At 38.5% G+C, this 22,089-nt stretch overlaps 2 protein-coding genes and 1 long non-coding RNA gene across 3 annotated transcripts; 2 read left to right on the forward strand and 1 right to left on the reverse strand.

The window, feature by feature from the left end:
• The first annotated feature begins 1,004 nt into the window (after window positions 1-1,004).
• Window positions 1,005-1,857, forward strand: LOC149583949 (uncharacterized). Its single transcript, XM_089863962.1, has 2 exons — window positions 1,005-1,218; window positions 1,271-1,857. The coding sequence occupies exons 1-2, from the start codon at window positions 1,005-1,007 to the stop codon at window positions 1,855-1,857; spliced, it is 801 nt and encodes a 266-aa protein (XP_089720088.1).
• Window positions 1,858-16,925: 15,068 nt separating this feature from the next.
• LOC149583950 (uncharacterized) lies at window positions 16,926-17,799 on the forward strand. Its single transcript, XM_089863947.1, has 4 exons — window positions 16,926-17,209; window positions 17,270-17,410; window positions 17,488-17,547; window positions 17,632-17,799. The coding sequence occupies exons 1-4, from the start codon at window positions 17,045-17,047 to the stop codon at window positions 17,797-17,799; spliced, it is 534 nt and encodes a 177-aa protein (XP_089720073.1). The 5' UTR covers window positions 16,926-17,044.
• A 1,359-nt stretch (window positions 17,800-19,158) lies between these two features.
• On the reverse strand, window positions 19,159-20,497 carry LOC149583951 (uncharacterized). Its single transcript, XR_016380411.1, has 7 exons — window positions 20,480-20,497; window positions 20,269-20,425; window positions 20,014-20,188; window positions 19,901-19,950; window positions 19,627-19,821; window positions 19,435-19,569; window positions 19,159-19,381 (listed from the first exon to the last, which is right to left on the reverse strand). It is a non-coding gene; the product is annotated as an uncharacterized LOC149583951 (long non-coding RNA).
• Between the last annotated feature and the right edge of the window lie 1,592 nt (window positions 20,498-22,089).

The following is a 22,089-nucleotide window of genomic DNA, read 5'->3' on the forward strand; positions in this document are numbered from 1 at the left end:
GAGGGGGGTACTGCCAACATGGTATGGGTGGCGTGGGTTGCGCGTTCCAAGGTGCAGGACCTCGCACTTCCCGGCGTTAAAGTGGAGGCCGTAGGTCGCGGCCCATGCGAGGACAGCGTCCAGGTCAGCCTGGAGGGCAAGGCAGTCGGCCGAGCCAGAGACCCGTCGGGAGAGTTTACAGTCGTCCGCAAACAATAAAACCAGGGAGTCGTTGACTACAGCGGGGAGCGAGTTAATGAACACCCCGAAGAGGAGCGGCCCCAGGACAGACCCTTGCGGAACCCCACTGTGTAGGGGCAGAGGCGGGGAAGAGTGACCCTTGAGGACAACACGCTGCATGCGGCCGGACACGAACGAGGTTAACCAGCTGAGCGCCGAGCCGGATAAGCCCGCACTGATGAGACCCTCAGTAATGCCCTTCGTTGGGATGGTGTCAAACGCCTTCGACAAATCAAGGTAGATGACGTCGACCGGCTCGCCGTCATCTAGCCAAGTAACCCACGAGTGAGATGCCTCCAGCAGGTTGGTTTCGCAAGAGCGACGGGCACGAAAGCCATGTTGGGAGGGGTGCACGAAGTCCGTGGCGGCAAGATGGTCATCAAGGATGGCTTTGGTGATACGTTCACAGACTTAGCAAACCACGCTGGTAAGGCTAATCGGACGGTAGTTGGCGGCCTTGGAGCGACCACCCTTCTTGTAGATGGGAGTGACGTGGGCCAGACGCCAGGCTTGCGGAACGGTGCCGTGAGCGAAGCTGGCGTTGAAAATCGTAGACAGGGTGTTGTGGCACAAGACCGTGAGGGCCTCCAGCCCACAGTCCGAGGACCACCCCGAGAGTTCCGCAGGGGTAAAGAGGCAAAGGTCACGGGAGTCGAAGGCAGCGGAGACGTAGAGAGCGACACCACCGCCCCGGAGGGATGGCTAGATACCAATCCGAAGGCACATTACTCTTTCCCTATTCTTCTCTAAGAACACTAATCCGAGTCACAGCCATAATCTTCAGGATGATATACAATTTCAAACAACCAAGAAAAGATGCTTGGACAAAGGGGCCATTGTCAGCCAAAGAATTGGATGATGCACTTTATCACTGGGTCAAGGTAGTACAGTCCGAACACTACCCCAAGGAGATTAATCAGCTGAAAGGGAATTCCCATTTCACCAAAAAGCAAACTGTTGCCACTCCAACCGTTCGTGGGTCGACATGGCGTCCTAAGAGTTGGTGGTCGTTTGCGAAACGCGAATTTACCCTTGAGCCAGACATATCCAGCAATTATTCCGCGAAAAAGTCGTTTAATGGATCTCCTAATAAACTATGAGCACACGAAAAGCTTCCATGGTGGATCACAACTTATCGTAGCAAACCTTCAACAGAGGTTTTGGATCATTGGCATCAGGGATGCAGTAAGATATCAAATGAAGAAATGCATTCGCTACACTCGTCAAAAAGCTATGACTGTCCAACAAATGATGGGCGATTTACCCTCAGCGAAAGTAAATAAAGCCAGATCATTCCTGCAATGTGAGGTGGACTACGCTGGACCATTTCTTCTTCGCGTCATAAAGGGCCGCATACACAAGATGTACAAGGCTTATCTAGCTGTGTTCGTTTGTTTCACGACTCGAGCCATGCACTTAGAACTTGTAAGTGATATGACCACAGCAGCATTCTTGGCCGCACTCAAACGCTTTGTCGCTCGAAGAGGAAAATGCCAGAGCATGTACAGCGACTGTGGAACAAATTTCATAGGAGCTGATCGAGAAATGCGTGAGTTTTTGAAAGTCATCGCAAAAACGCCACACCAGAAACCAAGTCTTAGGGTGGCTAGCCGACGAAGGAATATCATGGCATTTTAACCCGCCAGCAGCACCACATATGGGAGGCTTATGGGAAGCTCGCGTAAAATCCGTGAAATAATATCTGAAGAGAGTAGTTGGCAACGCAAATTTAACTTACGAAGAAATGCAAACTCTCCTTTGTCAAATCGAAGCTTGCTTAAACTCCCGTCCTTTAACAGCCATAAGCACCGATCCCAACGACCTCACTGCTTTAACACCTGGACATTTTTTAATTGGAGGACCCATAACTGCTATTCCTGAACCTGATCTAACCGGGGAAAAGATCAATCGCCTCTCCAGGTGGCAACTAAGCCAACAATTGCTCCAGCACTTCTGGTGAAGGTGGCGCAATGAATATCTATCTCGTCTTCAGCAAAGACCAAAATGGGCAGCAGCCAAAGCTAACTTAGCAGTTGGGGATCTAGTATTACTCAAAGATGAGGATCAACCTCCCACCAAATGGAGAATGGCACGACTCTTCAACTGCATCCAGGAGCAGATGGTTTGGTGAGAGTGGTCACAGTAAAGACGGCAACAGAAAAAGAATTAACAAGTCCCGTCGTCAAGGTTTGCAAACTACCGTTGGACTAATTACACTTTCTATTGAAATGAATATTTCAAGGTAGGCGGAATGTTCGATACCGATCTCTCGCAAAAGTAAAAATTCTTAACCCTACGACCAAGCCCTAAAACCTGTAAAAATGACAGGCAGAGAACGGGTTTTCGCGGGGACTCTTGTACCCGTACCTGTCCCTTTTGTTAATTTTTTCTATCACATATTTTCGTCAGTCGCGAATTCCACTCCCTTAAAAGAAATTCGCTCGGCTCATACAAGCAAAATAGTTTTTGATTTTACAATACTTGTTTTCAAATTCTTACATTGATTAAAAGTTCTTTTTGTTTACTTCAACTGCGCATTAATTTCTCACGACACCGAACACAAACATTATCATAAAAGACATCCTGGTTGTACAGCTCTTTAGGGAACTTCTGTAAAAGTACACCGCGTTTACGAGAATCTCTGTAAAGGGAACTACTGTTACGGGTAAACTGCATGCGTTAATTCTTTTGTTCAATTCTTCAATTTCAGAATGATTCCATTAATATGGAGCCTTAACCTTGCATGAGGGAAACCGATTTTGGATATGCTCAGATGGTTGAGATGGGATTTACTCCAATCTGCACAGTTCCATTCATGTACACATATCGAATAATGCTATCTGCAAAAAATCTGACCTTCATCGCTGCTCCAATGGGAGCCTTCGACGATCTAAAATCCATTTCGAATGGAGTAAGGAAAAGTTCTTTCATTACTCTTAGTATAATTAAGGCAAATTAATTGGATTTGCTTTATTCAAGCATAAGTCACAGCATGTTCGATGCTCTAAACAAATTAAAATTCGTAAAATTGGAAAAAAAAATAAATAACACTAATGGTATTTGCCTCACCTGAGTCCCAGCGTTGAGCCCCGTGAAATCAGACTAGCTTACCAAAGATATATTTTTATAAATAGAATAGCTCAAACCTAATAATGAATACTCTCAAGGTTTTGAATTTTAAAACCAAATGATAATGCAAGTTTTATTCTGGGAAAATACCGACTACATAGCAGCAGCCTCTATATTCTCTTTTAACTCTTCCCTAACCGTTTACGCCTTGACATAGACAGGGGCTCGCTGCGGCGCTGCCTTTCTTAAATTTTACCCCAAAAAATTTGTGCAAAAATTTAGGCGGTAGCGTTAGCAAAGCTAGACTTGCACTGGAAACGACCAAATATATTTGCATATTACCGTTATATTCTTATGTTTTTACTCGTGTATTTTTACTCCATACCTTTTTCAGATATGGTTCGGGTTAGTTTGCGTCATTGGCGTACTGGTGGTGATTGACATACTGCACATGATGGTGATGGGAACTCGAAAATCAGTCATAGCACTTGCCTCACAAAAATGCATACAATACTTTGGAGCCATTTTGGGAAAAGGTAATGGAAGACTCGTATTTGTTTATCACTTCATCTTTCGAAAGCTCTTAAAAAATCAGGATCGAGGTTTTCAACTCATCACAGTCAAACGGCTTACGTAATTTTAGCTACCCAATAATTTCAAATAGAAAAGTTTTAATTTATCAAATTAAATTTTTCAGAGATAAGGTTATACTTAAAGCAAACATTATTCAAAATTAGACACTTGTATCAAGCAAGCATCAATTAAAATTTTTATAAAGATACCATTCTTTTTTTTGAACCACAAATACAGTTTTTATTTAAGGGAATGAGAAGCTTAGTTTGGAAAACCTCTGATTTATATAGCAAAAGATATAATTAATTTCTGTGAATTCAAAAATATCAAGCTTTTAATTCTCCGATTTCTGGTTATTTGGCCGCAATATGCATTTGAAAATGCTTAATTTGAAATCCTCTTTTCAACCCTTACAAAAATCTTCTTTAGAACTCTTTAGAAAATTCCTTGGGAAATTTCTTTAGAAATCCTTAAGGTTTTTTTTTTGGGAAATTGGGGAATATTGGCATCTTTTTCTTTGTAAAATGCTTTGGAAATATCTTTGGAATTTTCATGGGAGATATCTTTGGAATTTTCATGGGAGATATCTTTGGAATTTTCTTCGGAAATATCTTTGGAATGTTTTAGGGAAATATCTTTAGAATTTTTTCGGAAATATGTTATTAATTTTCTTGGGAAATATCTTTGGAATGTTTTAGGGAAATATCTTTAGAATTTTTTCGGAAATATGTTATTAATTTTCTTGGGACATATCTTTGGAATATTCTTGTGAAATATAGGGAAGATTATGAGGCAAATTAATTTAGCCTTCTAGAAACGAGGATAGTTCTCACATGCAGAACCATATCCCAATGCAGGGAGTGCAGTTCTTATATGCTGAATAACACCACTTTTATCGCGGGAAGTTCTCGCATGTAGTGCGATACTGCTTATAAAGTCTGACATTTAATCGTCTTAAATACGGCAGAAAGTTTTAACCTTGTGCAACTGTATGCGGTACTAAGTGGGTTTTGGAGGCTTCAATGGCCAAGCAGTAGATACAGATGTTGTTGTTAAGTTTTATAATGTATTTTCACTGAGAGTTTTTTGAGTACCAGAAACGCGTTTAACCTAGTTTTATCTACAATATTTATCTGGGACTCTAATTACGCTCGAAATAAAGATAAAACATGTTACAAAAGAATTAATTTTAGGTCAGTTTTACTTTTCAAAAGCGAAAGTTTCAACTGCCAGTTTATACTCCCAGTAAATCTAAACATCACGATTTTAATTACGCGTATTTTACTTTTAATTTAATTTATCCTTTGCATAAACACCTCACGGATTATTAAAGGCAAAAAACCAAACTGGGTAAATACGATAGATCATTACGCTCAGTGTATTCGGTGTGCCCGGCTGAACTTTAGACACTGAATATGCGTAATCTTTAAAGCCCTGCCCTTGACAGTGCTAAAATGATCAAACTTAGTTTTTTCTTAGCGTTTTCCGGGAGTAAAGGTAATGCGTTCAGGGTTGGCGGTGGTTTAGGCGCTAAAATGATGATATATTTATATTAAAATATATGCTCAAAAACTACGTGGTTTAAAATTATTAGGTGGTATCATTTAAATTACTACTAAAGCAATTGTCATTTTTCTCGGTTTATATAATAAGGAAAACATACTGAGAGTGAGCTTAATTTTTGCTCTTGTAGGGTTCGATATTTCTTCGTCACAAGCCATTCGCTTCAGCGTTGGACCTTTCATCTTGATAATTGTCATTATCGTCAATTTGTTCAACGGAGTCTTGAAAGCCAACTACTCATCTCAGAAAAGAGAAAATATCAACAGTGTAACCGATGCCTTGAGATTATCTGAGGACATCCCGATTTATTTAAATCTTGGACCTATAATTGATAATAAAGTTTGTCGACGGGTAAGGATTTTATACTTTTTTCAAAGAAGATTTTTAGAATCAGTCAAAGTAATATTCGAATCATTTCAGACTGAAACTGCAATGAAAATGCTCTGTGGCAAACTGTGGCGGCAAGGAAACACATCTCCTAATTTCGAAAAACTATCTAGAGGAAAGGAAATTTGGTTTGCGGATATATCTCTGTTTCAGATGTCGTCCGTTTTCTCAGAAATTGATAACAAACCCACTCTTCTGGATCTTTACCTTGGTTCTAAGAAGTACTTCGATAAACCGATGGTTTTTCACGCAAAATGGCCAATGAATCCTGAAGCTCTGAAGTATATAAACCGAAGGTTGGTTTCCTTACTATCATAGTTCAGTAATACTCTGCGTGCTAATGTTTTTCATTCAGAACATTTAAAAATCGCACAAACTGTTATCCCGTCTAATAACGGTTTCAATTAGTAGAACTTTATTAAAGACTAGCAACAAAGGTGTTGCCAGTTGGGACGTTTTTATTTCTTTTCTGATCGCCATTTTAAACGATGACGACAAATCGAACTTAGGCCCGTTGATAGGAAGGGTGTAACACGTAAAATCATTACCCGAAATAGGAACCGCTGTTCTGAAAAACAGCGGTGTAGTTCAAAAGTTCTCTTTTTGAAAGAGCGGTTGCGATTTTAGCCAATAGCGGTTTTTACCTACAATTTTGAACCATTCTTAATACTACGGTTTTTTTAAGTAAAAAATCATAGCCTATCAAGTGCACCGAAACCTAAAATTGCTTATAAAGTAGAAAGAAACCTAAAATTACCTATAAAAAACCTCTCCTCACCTATCAAGTAACCTAACCTTACAAATCAAGATAAACCTGGTTCAACGTAACTTAATACTATTGGGGTTTAAAATAACCAAACTTAACCTAACCTAATACTATTAGGGTTTCAATTAACAAAATTTAACCTGATTTAATTATTCTTACTGACCTGGTACTATTTAATTTCAAATAACGCAACATAAACCATCCTAAATGACAATTGTTTTTCAAACCCTGGTTGTAGTGCTCTCAAGGGAGTTGCTGCAACCTTCAGGTTTACGAGAAGCGCTGTACAGGGACCTATCGTTATGGGTAAACGGAATTTTGAGGAAAGAGGTTTTTAGGGAAGCGCGGTTATGAGAACCTCTATCATAGGATCCGCTCATACGAGAACCGCTCATATGAGAGTTTCTTCACAGAATAAAGGGATCATGTGTACTAATTACTAGAGAAATCGGTTGAAATGAGCTTACGTTATTCAAAACCGAAAGGTTTTTCCATCTGTGACCACCAAGATGGCGAAGGATTGGAATAATCATTGTTTATAAGAGTAACTTCCTTGCCTATTTCTGTCTCCTAAAGCGATTTTGGGCTCAGCGTTGATTATCAAGAAGTCAGTTTAAATCTATATAGGGTTAGTCCCCCTATTATCGGACACATTTTAAAAAATTAAGGTTAAATGTAAGGAAATCACAGAAAACCTTTGAAAAGTTTATGAAATAAATATTTTGAACGTTTCTGCACCTAATGGTATAGAAATAATTCCAAAAGAACGATGTAATGTTGTCCCAATCATGGATTTTATTCGGCAAGTATCGTACCCTATTATCGGCTATTTGGATGTTGATTCGGACACCCATGTTCCATTTATCGGACGCCTATACATCCAACTCGGACACTGGGATCTCAGAATCGGACAGTGGGTCTTTGTAGCCCGGACACTGGGATCTCAGTATCGGACAGTGGGTCTTTGTAGCCCGGACACTGGGATCTCAGAATCGGACAGTGGGTCTTCGCTATCGGACACTGGGATCTCAGAATCGGACAGTGGGTCTTCGCTATCGGACACTGGGATCTCAGAATCGGACAGTGGGTCTTCGTTATCGGACATTTGGATCTCTGTATCGGACAATGGTTCCTCAATTGGAATACCAATTTTTTTTTAAATATAAAAGACAAGTGCAAATTGCTACTTCTCTGACACTTCTGGATCCATTCTGAACATCACTAACCGCTTTAAGCATTAAATATTTACAATCCCTCTCTTATTTGTCTTTAAAACGTGTTTGAAAGCTGTCCGATAATAGGTTTTCTACATTAGCTACGATTCGCGTTTTATTTTCATGTAAAGAAACCTAGAACTAACTGTTAAAGTAGCAATTTATAGAAAAAGATTCGGGCTTTACAGCCATACACATAACTTATAGTTGGCTTCTATTTATATACCTCAAAACACGATTTAAAAATGGGGGAAGAATTTTTCCGGCCCCTCAATTAGTTTTAATTAATCAAAAAAATTGGATATCTGGTTCGTTCGCGCTTTCCTCCTCTGACATCGCGCCACTTCTCTGTTTTTACATGCAACATACAGATTTCGACACCCTCTTTAAAACTAGGTAACTTACAGTGTTCCTTTTTTCCCCGGCAGTTTTATAAACAACTTTTTAAAAATGTGTCCGATAATAGGAGCGTCTGATAATAGGGGGACTAACCATAAACAGAACTAAATAATTGGGAGAGGCTACGCAAGACGACTTATTTAATACGCCTACTAGCTGTTACCCTCGACTTTGTTCGCGTAAATTTAATAGAGTTTCAAACAACGAAACTTGAATCGTAAACGCAATGCAAAAGAAATTGAACGGCGCTCAAAGATCAGATATTACGCTCACTCGGATTCCACGCTTCTGATTAGAAAACTTTAATTATGACCTATTCGTGATTACAGAATGCGGGCTTTCTTCGAAACTGGCCAATTGACAACGTGGCTACGCTCCCTCAAGAGAGACTACCACATCGTATTGGACCATTCAGAGGCTGAGAATGAAGTACATGTACTCAGGTTCAAGGACATTGCAGCCAAGTTGGCAATGTGGGCGGCAATGCTTGGAGTCGCTTCTTTCGTCTTCACCATGGAGATGCTGACAATTTTCATGTTTCGTTAAACACTGATGATGATGGGAACATTATAAGAATGTAACCAGGTAGTAAAGGGTTTGTAAGACAGCTGATCAAATCCAAAAAGATTTCTAAAACAGTTAGGTATTCGAAGTTTAGTCGCAAATATTTAGCTATAGCTAGCTATTGACGATTAAATCTAACACAGAGTTAATCTGCCTACGAGCGCCATGTTCCTTCCCTTTTTAGCTTATTTGTTTAAAAACTCCTGACAAACAAGAAGTATAGGTATCGCATCTTGCTAATGTTGGGTTTATTACTTTTAGCTATTCTTCAGGGCCGCTAGGGCTTGACGATACGACTTGACACACCCCCCTAATTTTAAGTGAAAAAATTCACGTCTTTTCGCTAGATTCCCCATAGAAAAAGCATGGGGTTGTTGGTGGCCCAATCTATCCTATTTCTTAAATCTACAGCGAAGTTACCATTCGTAACACTTTTAAATTAACAAGTCCCTATTCAAAGTGCGTCATTTCCAAGTTTATTCGCTGTACATGAAAGTTTAAAACGTAAGAAAGTTCAAATCTATTTGATGGCATTTTCAAGCTTGTTGAAAAAGAAGGTGGTCTAGCGTTTTCCTTAGTAACAGGTTATGTTGATTTAGTGTTATTTTATAAGAGAAGAGACTTTCAATACAGAACTATTACAACTATTACTAATACAACAAAGATATTTTTTCGAATTTCCGTTGAAAAAAAAACGGGCCTAGCCCTCCTAGTGCTAACAAGTTAACTTGGTTAATTGCAGTTTTCAATACAAATGTCGTGAAATAGCAACGATTCCGTAAAGATATCCTGTATTGAGCATCGTAGAAAATTCGGAATTTAATAATATCAAAAAGTGTCACGCTTATGATGCTAATGATTGACGTTGCAAATCTCTGAACTTATAATGAATAACGTTTCAAAGTTTTCTTAATGATTTTGACATTATTTTAACAACAGCTCGTTTTCGTGTTGAGGTTCGTGAACTAAAAGCGATATTAATTACAAAATTTCTCTGTTGCTTAAATAAAGTATAGTTATCGTTATAGTTGTGTGTAAAAAAGTAAGCTTCAGTAACTTTCTGTAGATATAGTGCTAGAGATAAAAATTGTATTCGCGAATATTTATACCTTACGGTGGGAATACAGTCTCAGATTTTTGTGGTCTCCTAAATTCGAGTTCAACATTATACTACCTAAAAATATATATAGACCATCAAGGTCATAATACACAAAGCTGACCCCATTGAATTATGGTGCGATATTGTGGTTCGCAAGTTAAAAATTTAGAATTAATAGCGCAGATATAAGGAAAATAATCACTTTCTTTTAATATCTGAATGCTTAAAGCGCGGGAAAACAACTACCCAATTATTGAGACTTAAAGAGGGAAAATGAATGATATGTAAAGACGAAAAAGCAAGGGGGTTGTTGCTGTCTAACCTTGCACATGGCTTTTATATTGTAATATTTATCATATTAACAATTTTTTTGTCAAAATTTGAATGTGAAATTAAAAACTCTCTGCTCTCACGAGCAAGGTCGATAAAAGTGTTTAAGCTCATGTTAAAGAATTTTGGGCAAATGAAATTATGTTGAAGAAACGAAGATGTGCAGTTTTTTCAATTATTTCCTTTTTCATGATCATATCTCTAAACTAAAAATTTTCAATATCTGGACTTCAGTCACTGCATTTGGTTCTCTTATATTATACTTTTTCCTTTTTTATTAACTAAGATATTTTTTATGATACTACGATAAGTACTTTTAAAAATTGTTGAATTTTATAATCATGACTTTAAAAATGTAAATTTTAAAATCGGGTCCTTCAGCAAATCGACTTGGCATACTCACACTTTGTAGAAGCTATTTGAACAATTTTTCTGTTTGATAAAAATGTATTGTGAAAAAAAAACGTTTAATCGCCAGTGTTAAACGTTGAAACTAGATTAGACTCAGAGAGACCATGACATTATTTGTGGTCTCTGATGACATAAAGTATCCTAGTGACTTACACTATTAACTGTATTATACAATTTCCATTTGTACTACGAATCCTACGAAGTATTTTTGACGCGATATTATAAAAATGCGTGACGACGCAGCGTCTAGAAAGCACTGGTACATTATTAAATAAAGTAGATGTTTTAAAGTGGAACACTCACGTTAAATCAGTATTAAGAAATTCTGATATTTATATAACACAATTGTAACCGTAAACCACTTCTTGTTGCGCATCGTATATTTTTATTACTACAGGGATAGATTTAATTTTAGAAGTAGGAATGGAGAACGGTTAGTCCGACTCGTAGCCCAGTGTAGAGCCCCACCCTCCAACACGTTACGAAAAGTTTAAATTATCTTATTGGCAGCTCACTTAAACAGCGTTTTGATGACGGTACTGACGGTGACGGCGAAAAAGACGTAATTACTTTTTACTTCTGCCGCTATGACCCGCCTCTTCTTTCATACTCCTCCGTCCCGTTGAAGAGGTCCAGGAATTTGACGCGCGTCCACACTACTCTGTTCTCCATTCCTACTTCTAAAATTAAATCTATCCCTGTTACTATCTGTAACGTTATGACTGAATGGCTTAGTGAAATTCTCATTAAATTATACCCGATCATCAAATAGAGTGTTAAATGTCAGTGCTATGACACTGCGTTCAAAATCAGAGGGAGTGAGTGAGTGACGTATTTGGTTTCACGGGTAACACTGGGTTACTCAAAATAAGTGTTCGTTTGACCTGTTTCACAGTGCATGGTGAAGTTAAAATGATGTCACCCCCGTGATTTTACGCCTTCAAAGGATGGGCATTGAATTAGAGAATATCTATAAAAATAAACGAAGGGAATATAACCAAAGCAATGAAGTTGACTAAAAATTAACAATGGTATGTGCCAGAACAAGTATAAACGTAATAATATAGTAGAGGTCGATGCCAGAAACTAAAGTATATCTAAAACTATAGCAAAAGATAAGTGAGTATCATTAAGGGGATTGGAAACCCCCTCATAATATTGGAAATACAAATATTTTCGCTAACTCGCCGTGGCCCTCTATTTCGCCGGAGAATTTGTTTACGAGTTATTAAAAATCATGTAAGATATTGTTGATGTAATCTAATAACTAAATGGAAAATAACCAAATAATTACTAAATGTCTCTAAATGTAATTGTGGAAAATAAACACTATCCAAAATATGTATCGGCCTAAAATTAATAATTGAAACTTATATTTTATTTGCTAAAATTTCACCAACTAGTAGGAACCCACTTTTTTGCTACTGAGCGTTTTAGACTTAAAACCATACAAGGCGTATATAATCTTAACTTTTTTATATAATTTTTTATTTTATAAACAGTCATTAAATAGATGGTTTTAATCGTAGCCTACGATAATCGAAGTCCGCGCACTGTCTTCTTGCTATGAACGGTATTTAAAGGACGCACCGGCTTATTTTTTGCGCTAGATTCTCGAAAGATGGCGCTTTTAGAAGGTAAATGTCTGTATTTTTGGAGCGCGAAGATTTAAGGGATCATGCATAAAATTGTTTGGACTAAAATAGTTATTTAAGTACTGGAAACGCATACAGTGTGGAAGAGATCAGAGCAACACCTACCTTTGTGGAAAACCCCCAAAACCCCTGACGGACTATTTCACTGCAGTACATTTTCAAGCTCGTATACAGGGTGTGACATGTGTCATTGTATGCAAATGAGAACGTGTAACAAGTATCATAGTGAATATCGTTTAATGATACGCACTTTGAAACGTTAAAGACCTACGATTAAGCTTAGGAACTAAGGCATCACACTAAAAATTAAAGGGCTGTTTGGTAAACCCATCAACGTAAATGTTCGATGTGCCTACCGTCGTGGTGTAGGCACTCTTCAAGACGATTGTCCATGCCTTGGATTACGTTTTCTAGCATTTGAGGAGTGATTCGTTCAATTGCGCTTCGAATTCTGGCCGCAAGTCGTCTACATTTAAAGGTTCTGTTGCAAACACCTTCCCCTTAACATATCCCCATATGAAGAAATCAAGTGGGGTTAGGTCAGGGGATCTTGCTGGCCACGGAATTGGTCCACCTCTACCGATCCAACGGTTTGGAAAGTGCTCAGTTAGCCATTGGCGAACATTGACCGCCCAATGTGGTGGCGCACCATCCTGCTGGAACCACAGGTCCCGCATCACTGCTAATGGTAATGCGTTTATCGCATCACTAAACTCGTGGCGCAGGAAGTGCAAATACCTGTCACCAGTAATGTTGTCCTCGAAGAAGAAAGGTCCGATGATTCTGTGCCCCAGAATGCCACACCAAACATTTATCTTCCATCGAATTTGATGGTAATGTTGCCGTAACCAGTATGGATTTCGTTGGGTCCAGTAATGTAAGTTATGTCGGTTCACCGTACCATCCCTGTGAAATGTCGCCTCATCAGAAAAAAGAACCTTTATTAAGAACAATGGATCGGCTTCAATTAGCTCGCGCATGGTAAGACAGAAGTCTTGACGTCTTAGGTAGTCATCGTCCGTTAAGGCTTGATGGAGGTGGATATGATAGGGCCGGTAATGATGCCGATGTAAAATGGCAAGAACGGTTGAATGGCTTAGACCAACCTCTTCTCCGACCGCATTGGCTTCAAAACGTGCTATGTCGACTTCTCTATTATGATTACCAATTATACGGTCTCTTCTACGTTGACGGTCTTGCACGACGAAACTCCCGAAATCTCGTAGGTTGTCTCTAATGTTCGTGAAGGTTCTTCGAACCGGCCTTCGTCGGTGTGGGAAGCGTTCGGCATTAAGCAATGCCGCTTGTTGAACGTTACCGCGACATTCACCCAAAATAAACGTAATGTCCAATTTTTCTCGGTTGGAGTAGGCTGCCATTCGTCTACGACACAGGACTTACAACGTTTATACGAACTAAGCTGCTAGTAACGACGCGTACGTTTGATTGAATAATGTGCCGAATTCTCAGTGCCGCAGAAAATTCTGACCTTCGTAACCTCGTATGGATTCCTTATCTAAGTAGGCCAAAGCCACGAGTTTAGTGATGCGATAGACGCATTACCATTAGCAGTGATGCGGGACCTGTGGTTCAAGCAGGATGGTGCGCCACCACATTGGGCGGTCAATGTTCGCCAATGGCTAACTGAGCACTTTCCAAACCGTTGGATCGGTAGAGGTGGACCAATTCCGTGGCCAGCAAGATCCCCTCAGCACGTTCTCATTTGCATACAATGACACATGTCACACCCTGTATACGAGCTCGAAAATGTACTGCAGTGAAGTAGTCCGTCAGGGGTTTTTGGGGGTTTTCCACAAAGGTAGGTGTTGCTCTGATCTCTTCCACACTGTATATTACTTAATCTTTATTATAATAATTATTAAAAAGGGAAAATTTATAATAATTATTAAAAACAAAATGCATAATAGAAAGATAAAGTCATATTATTATTTTTAGAGAGATAAAAATCATATTATATTATTATTATTAGAAAGATCAAAATCATATTATTATTATTCGAAAGATAAAAATCAACTTATTATCATTGGAAATTTAAAATAAATAAGTTCTATGTTAGAAATACAATAATTATAATTATGCGCGAAACGAGCCTTTTGCCCTTTTCCCCAGCACTGTACGAAACATGATTTGGATTGCGACGCGTGTTGCAATCACCCGCCAATAGCAGATTTTAAATTGTAAACCGTAATCTGAAGGGCGCACCAAGCGCCGAAAAAAAATGCCAAAAATAAATCCTCGAAAGCTAGTATCCGCGGGCCTTGATTAACGTAGGCTCGTTTCAAATCTAGGGTACGACCATATAAACAAGTCTCTATTTTGCGAAACTGTATTTTTGACAACTAATATAGTTCGTGATTATTTAAAATCCAATCGTTCAGTTTCACCATCATTCGTTTTGATAACCAAGTACTCTGTCAATGGTTCTTCTAATCGTTATTGAACTAATTTCTAAGTTCTACACCCTGGCGAGTTGCAAATATTGCTCAGCAGACGGCAACATCAGATGGTCAATTTAAAATATTTTCAATCAATACTCGCGTAGCCAGTTCCAGATTTATAGCGAAGACTTTCAGTAAAATAGTCGCTCTAGGTATCATGTGTATTTAAACTTTCGCCCAAGCAAAGAAAATTATTAAACTCATTTAATTAAAAAATCATGCTCATAAAAGCCCCACTGAGCTTTTTAATAAATTATTAAACCCTATATTTCTTAAAAGCGGATTCTCCTCATAGGCCTAGAGTTCTATAGGCCCGTGGGGCCCGAGCCCCCCCCCCCCCCCCAAAAAATTTTAGAAATGGCCACGGGCCCCTCCAAAAATTTGTCATCGATAATACCGAAATCATGAAGATAGTGACCTCATAAAAATAATTTTTCCGTTTAAATGACTGCAAAAAACCATTAAAACCACTACAGAGCAGTGTTTTCCGAACAGAATAGTTTTATTTTGTTCTGTAAAATGTAAACAGGACGACCCAAGGGCTGGCCATAATAGTAGCCACATCGGTATCTACTTAATTATTCTTACTTCAATAAATTCACTTTTGTTATAATTGAAATAGTGCGACATAAACAGAGAATTTGAAATTTACTTCTGTTATATTTGTAATAGTGCGAGATAAACAGAAAACTTGAAATTTACTTATTCTACAGGGCCGGTAGGCCCTTGTAGATATGACTTGATACCCGTTTGTAATGCTAAACGAAAAAATCACCTTTTTAGGGTTAGCGTCCCATAGAAAAAGCATTACATTTTACCCGGTTTTTTAGGGAAATTGTCATGGGCGATACGGAAAAACTACAGCAAAGTTAGTTTTCGGAATACTTTCAAATTAACAAGCATTTACTAGAGTGGTATATAGACCGAGTGGGGAAATGTGAAGCCCCGCCCATTGACATGCGCGGTAACCACTGGATGTTTTACTTCCAACAATAACAGGTAGATGGCGGGAAAATTTGGTCTTTGGCGCGAAATTTAAAATGCTTCGTTTTTAGAACATTGGTGTTACTAAAGACATTGTTGGTTGAAATTGTAATAAACAAGACGGCCCAAGGGCTCGTAATAGTAGCCATATCGTACGGGTGAATAGCCCCTCTATACCCTACCCTAATGAGTGGATAACCCCTCTATACCTTACCCTAATGAGTGAATAGCGCTATCTTTTTCAATGCTTAAATGATTTACCGTGCATAAAATCAGAGTGAATAGCCCCTCGATTCCCTACTCTAAACAGTGATTAAATTATGACCGTATAAATTTACTTATGCTGTAATTCTAATGTTCCGGCGAATCGAAGAACAGATAGTTTTTAGTGATAATCCCCTCGATGAGTTTACAACATAGACTTATGCCGATGCACACTTATCGCATCTTATAAATTTCTAACAAGGACTTATGCCCAGAAAATTTTGAAAGAGAAAGTTTAGTTATAGTGATTACGCATTTTAGTGATTATCCCCTCGAATTACCTTTAGCAATGCTAAAATGATCAAACGCATAACGCTCATTTAACACTATGTTAGCTCTATCTAAACCCACATTTGAATTAACCGCCAAAACGTTCCAGTCAAACATAACATAGATGACGATAGCTACCGAACGAGAACGAAACACATGAGAAGCGCGGTAGGAAATGGGGAAAATCGTTATCTATTTAATTAGCACATACATTAAAAGAAAATAAATATAAAAACCCCAAACCGACAAATTCATAAGTATCCGACCCCACAGATAAAAATTCAAAAGTATTCGACCCCACAGATTAAGAGGTACCCCACCCCACATCACCCCGACATTTTAGAGATAAAAATAAATAATAAAAAACTCGGAGTTTCTATCAAGTCTCTATGGTTCAGTTGGTAGCGTCCCGGGTTCGATTCCCGGATCTGACCTGAAAAAATTTTAATTAAAATTAAATCTCTAACCGAGCCCAGTTACCCCAATGGGTGGGTTGTGGTAATATAAAGTTCCTTTTAAGCTAAAATCTGACGATAACGAAAGCGAAAACTCCGGCCACAAGTACTACTACTACTACTACTACTACTACGGCTCGGGTCAAACTAAGAGCCTATCGTATACTACGATATGGCTAAAAACGGAAAATTGGTCTTATTTTATAGATTGTGAAAAATATTCCCTCCATTTTTTAAAGACAAATTACACATTGTTTATTACTAAAGAATAAAGTTGAATATATTCAAGTTCATGAGTTTTTCTTTATTCAATTTAAAGCCAAGGGAGTAGGTTGTATTTAAATTTTCAATTTAAAATTTACTATGACTTGTAAATGCGCATTCCCGCCTTGCACAAACACAGAAAAGGATGTTTATTTATTTTATTTTCCAAATAATCCTGACGTTAGACAACAATGGTTTAAATTTATCGGTAGAAATAGCAATGATGCCTTAAGTGGAAAATATCGGCACTTGCGTCTTTGTAAGGTAATGTCTTGTTTTATTAATGAATGAATAATAGTTATCTAATAACCACTTTGTTTGAAGGATCATTTTTCTCCGAATTGCTTTGGCACAAATGGTAGAAAACTCCCAAATGCAGTTCCTACAATTGGAGCACCAAACCCAATTCAAATAGAAGTATCCATGTCTGAGAGCAATAAAAGAAAAAACACCGGAAATGATATGGTAAGTTTAGATTTAATAACATCGCGATATTGTTTGCTATCAGGGATGTTTTAGTTATTTATTGCAATTAATCCCAGGACGAGATGGAAAGACTTTGTAAAGTGCGGCGTTTGGAATCAATTGATGTGGCCAAAAATGTAAATAATCACGATTATGAAACAGATTGAATGTATGTTAAACCTTTTTAGTGTTGATCTAAACTTTGCATTAATATGTTAAAGGCGTCTGTTGACAATCCACGAAAGTGCCACATCGAAACACAAACAGAAACGTTTCCTGATGAGTCAAAGAATGCCTCTGAAAACCTGAAAATAATTATGCAAAATTTGAAGACGTCAATAGCGGCATTGTCAAAGAAGAATACAGACCTTGAAAAACAGCACGCTTAACTGTTTTCGGAACACGAAAGATCGAGGTACCAATTAGAGAAAGTAATGACGGCCTTTGGCAAACTCTTCACTGCGGATCAAATAAATCACGTTGTAGAACAGCGCAAACGATGCAAACAGTGGTCTCCTCAAGCCATACAATCGTCGTTACAACTTCTATACAATATTGGTACAAAAGGGTACAATTTTTTACGTGAGCAAGGTCATCCACTTCCAACAACAAGGTGCCTAAATCAACATCTAGAGACGCTTCAATTTCCACCAGGTATTCAAAGTGCCACGCTGCGCCTGCTGCAAAAACAATCACCCAAAATGACAAAGATAGAAGAAAGTGTTATACTCTTGGTTGACGAAATGCAAATTAAGCGGTCATACGAATATGATGCTGGATTAAAAACTGTATTGGGACATTCAACATTGTCCAGCCATGCAGTCGCTACCCAGGGATTAGTGGTAATGGTTCGTTCTGCTTGCTCCAAATGGAAATACATTCTTGGTTGGCATTTGGTTGGCAACAGTATAGACAGCGGTGATCTGAAGAATTTCATGACGGACTGTATAAAATGCCTTCATGACATTGGATTTAACGTTGTGTCGATAGTAAGTGACATGGGCCCTAAAAATATGGCTATGTATCGTGACCTAGGAATTAAGGTGTCATGTTATGAAAAGAAATACCACTTTACACACCCATGCAATCCAGAGAACAAGATCTTTGTAGTACCAGATCCACCTCATGTTTTGAAAAGTGTTCGAAATTCTATTCTGGTCAATGTCTTGGAGCTGCCAGAGCAATGTGTTGCGAAATATAATCTTCCCTGCAAAAATGTTGACATTAAGTACTTGAAGCATCTCATACACTTTCAGGCAACTTCAGAACTGAAACTAGCGCCTAAACTTACCCCAACACATGTTAATCCAACACATTATCAGAAGATGAGAGTGCCTCTTGCGCAACAACTATTAAGTGCCGATACAGCTGCTGCGGTGGAAACCGCTGTTCACATTGGACAAATTGAAAAGGAGGCCTTAACAACTGCTTGGTTTTGTCGGCTTATGTATAACTGGTTTCAAATTATGAATGGTCGTTGTAAAGGCAAATCCTTAAAAGCAAGCAACATTGAATATTTACGTGAAGTGGTATGTTTTTGAAGGAATGAAAATTGCTAAAGCATGGAAGCCAATTCAAACTGGTGTTATAATGGCATCACTGTCAATCATAGAACTGAATACCTACCTTTGTCAAAGGGGTTTCAAGTTTGTCATGGCTGGGCGCTTCAATCAAAATGCACTAGAAAGTTTATTCTCGTGTGTTCGCGCCAGGGGTAACAAATTTCCATCAGGAAGAAAATTTCGGCATCGTGTAAGGATTTTGCTTGTGAAGCAAGCCCAAAGGTTTATGCCTGATCTAAATGTTGAAAAGATCCTGAATGAATTGGTAATATTATTAGCATCATCAAAGCAAAGTGCTGCTATGGTGTTGCTTATCTAACTCTATAGTTATAAACTTATTCTTTTTTCCTTTTTCAGAACCACATTGAGACGGAGGTGGAAGAAATAGCATATACTGCTCCAAGCACGTCTGTAAGTTTAACGTGCTCATATTGTAAAGAAAATAATCATTATCTCTGTTACCTTTCTTTCTATTTAGCATGGCCTGTTAAACGAGCCACTACATTCTAGTGAACGTGAAAGTCAGGTGCTACAAGATTCGCCAGGCTTGGAGATGACTCAAGTGACTGAACATGGTCAAATCATGGATATCATGCCCTTAAATTGAGACCAATCTGTTAAGTGATATATCCTATACTATTATAAAATGCTAACCTTCACATTTCCATAGATATGTTTAGAAAAACCGGCCTCTGACATTCTTCAAACTCTAGTGGAAGACATATTTGGTACAGAGGCCGTTTATAGCTTTATGGAAGAACAAAATAGTTCTGGCCACAAGCAAGCAAGGAGTTCTGATTCATGCTGTGATAATTTAGAAGACTTGGTTGAATTCCTTGGACTTGCAGGCTTGGCACAAAAAGAACTGAAAATTAATAAAGTGGAGAGCATAGACCCAAAGGAAAAGGCGAAAGAGTTGACAATATACCATATAGCAGGATATATTTGTTTTAAACTCCAGAAACAAATTTGCGAATCCTGTTATAAAGTAATTTCACATGAAAATAAAACGTACGAATTGCCTTCATCATCAGATCTTACACAGCACAAGGCTTTTGGTAACCTCAAACATCCTTCATCGAGACTATTAGACTTTGTTAGCCTGTCTGAACAATTCCTGGACACAGTTCTACAAAACATCACAAGCATGAAATCTCCACTTGAAGAATTAAGTTCTTTCATAACTAGAATGCTCCACAATCAATTGGAGGTTGAGCTAAGTTGTTGCAATGTCGAGCGAAAAATTGTAAACTTGTTTGTAAGACTAAGAATGCACATTAGAAACAAATTCCTTACCTTTAAAATGAAAAAAGATGTTCTACATTACACCAGATCATCAGCTCTGTAATATGCATATAATAAAAGTCATGTGCGTGACATGCCACTATTGCCAAAATTCTATAGTACAGTCTCAGATTACGCATAATGTTGAGCAGACTCCTAAGCAGACGATCTTAAAAAAGTATTTTAAATTTCGCGCCAAAGACCAAATTTTCCCGCCATCTACCTGTTATTGTTGGAAGTATAACATCCAGTGGTTACCGCGCATGTCAATGGGCGGGGCTTCACATTTCCCCACTCGGTCTATAAACCACTCTACTAATTTCGACGTGTCTGTGTGTCTGTCTGTCTGTCTGTCCGTCTGTCTGTTGTTACACCCACGTGACCGCGTTCGCATATTGCAAATCGGAGCAAACGTGTATTCAATTTCCAGACCGCATTTACAGTCCCGGAAATTGTATTCCACTTAGAGGCTATTACTCCATTGCCTGTCTAACAACTCTGTTCATTTGTCCACCCCACATGGACACCAGTCTGAACTTACTAGCTTCTAAACACCACCATCTTCTAGTCTTTCGCCCATTCCACATGGACACCAGTCTGTATTTACTGGCTTCTAAACACCACCACCTTCTCGTCTTTGTCCATTCCACATGGACACCAGTCTGTACACCTGGCTTCCAACACCACCATCTTCTGGTCTTTGTCCATCCCACATGGACACCAGTCTGTACACCTGGGTTCTAACACCACCATCTTCTGGTCTTTGTTTTTCCCCATCCCACATGGACACCAGTCTGTACACCTGGCTTCTAACACCACCATCTTCTGCACTTTGTTTTTGTCCATCCCACATGGACACCAGTCTGTACACCTGGCTTCTAACACCACCATCTTCTGCACTTTGTTTTTGTCCATCCCACATGGACACCAGTGTGTACACCTGGCTTCTAACACCACCATCATCCTTAAGGTTGAGACATACGCGGCGATCGGCTAGGGTTACGAGAAACGTCTAGCCTTCCAATGGAGGGGTCTTCCTCCAAGGTTCACGCAATTGCGATGTTCTTATCTACAGCTGCGATTCGAATCCTTTATATACTACCTATTTGAGTAAGGCGAAACAACAGTCATATCCTTCAATTCAAACGTCAATATTAGTCAAGTCTCTCAAGGTTGTTTAATTATTCTTTTTTAAAACGATGTAACGCTCAATAAGGCGAACAACTAACGAAGAAAATATTAAATATTAATTATATTTATTTTAATATTTAAGATAATCTCTTTTCTCAATTCAAAATTAATACGGAAAGAGTTAAAAAGCAGCCTATTTTTTGTCCGTGTGTATCTGTCCGTTGTCAGACTAGTGCGCCGAGTTAGCAGTTCGCTTTGTTTTGATGTGTTAAGAAATGCTACAGAACCTTAATATTCACTTTTTCCATAATATAAAGTATTAATTACGATGCATTTAGTACTTTTGTAGCTTTAAATCTCTGTTTCATTTTGATATTGCAAGGATGTTTTTTAATATTGTTATCTGAAATGGCTGTTTATATATTACTTAAGCTATACTACATCTGTATATAGAATAATCCTTGGTTTTATTATTTCAAGACGAAAGCTATGGCCTGGATTCCGTCGGGTAAATCAAGTTTGATCCGCAATAGGCTTAGTGAACCAAAGAGTAAATAATTGAGACCTGAGGTGGAGTAAACTTTGGGTTTTGATTATCGTGTCTGTAATGAAGGGACATTAACGGTTCAGAGTGAGCCGAAAGTTAAATACACTTTTAAGTAATCAGATTTAGATTTTATAATAGAAGAAAGCATCATGGTA

This window comes from Phalangium opilio, unplaced genomic scaffold (genome assembly GCF_054372755.1).
Source record: "Phalangium opilio isolate 3A_F unplaced genomic scaffold, DU_Popi_V2 ptg001304l_1, whole genome shotgun sequence".
NCBI classification, from domain to species: domain Eukaryota; kingdom Metazoa; phylum Arthropoda; class Arachnida; order Opiliones; family Phalangiidae; genus Phalangium; species Phalangium opilio.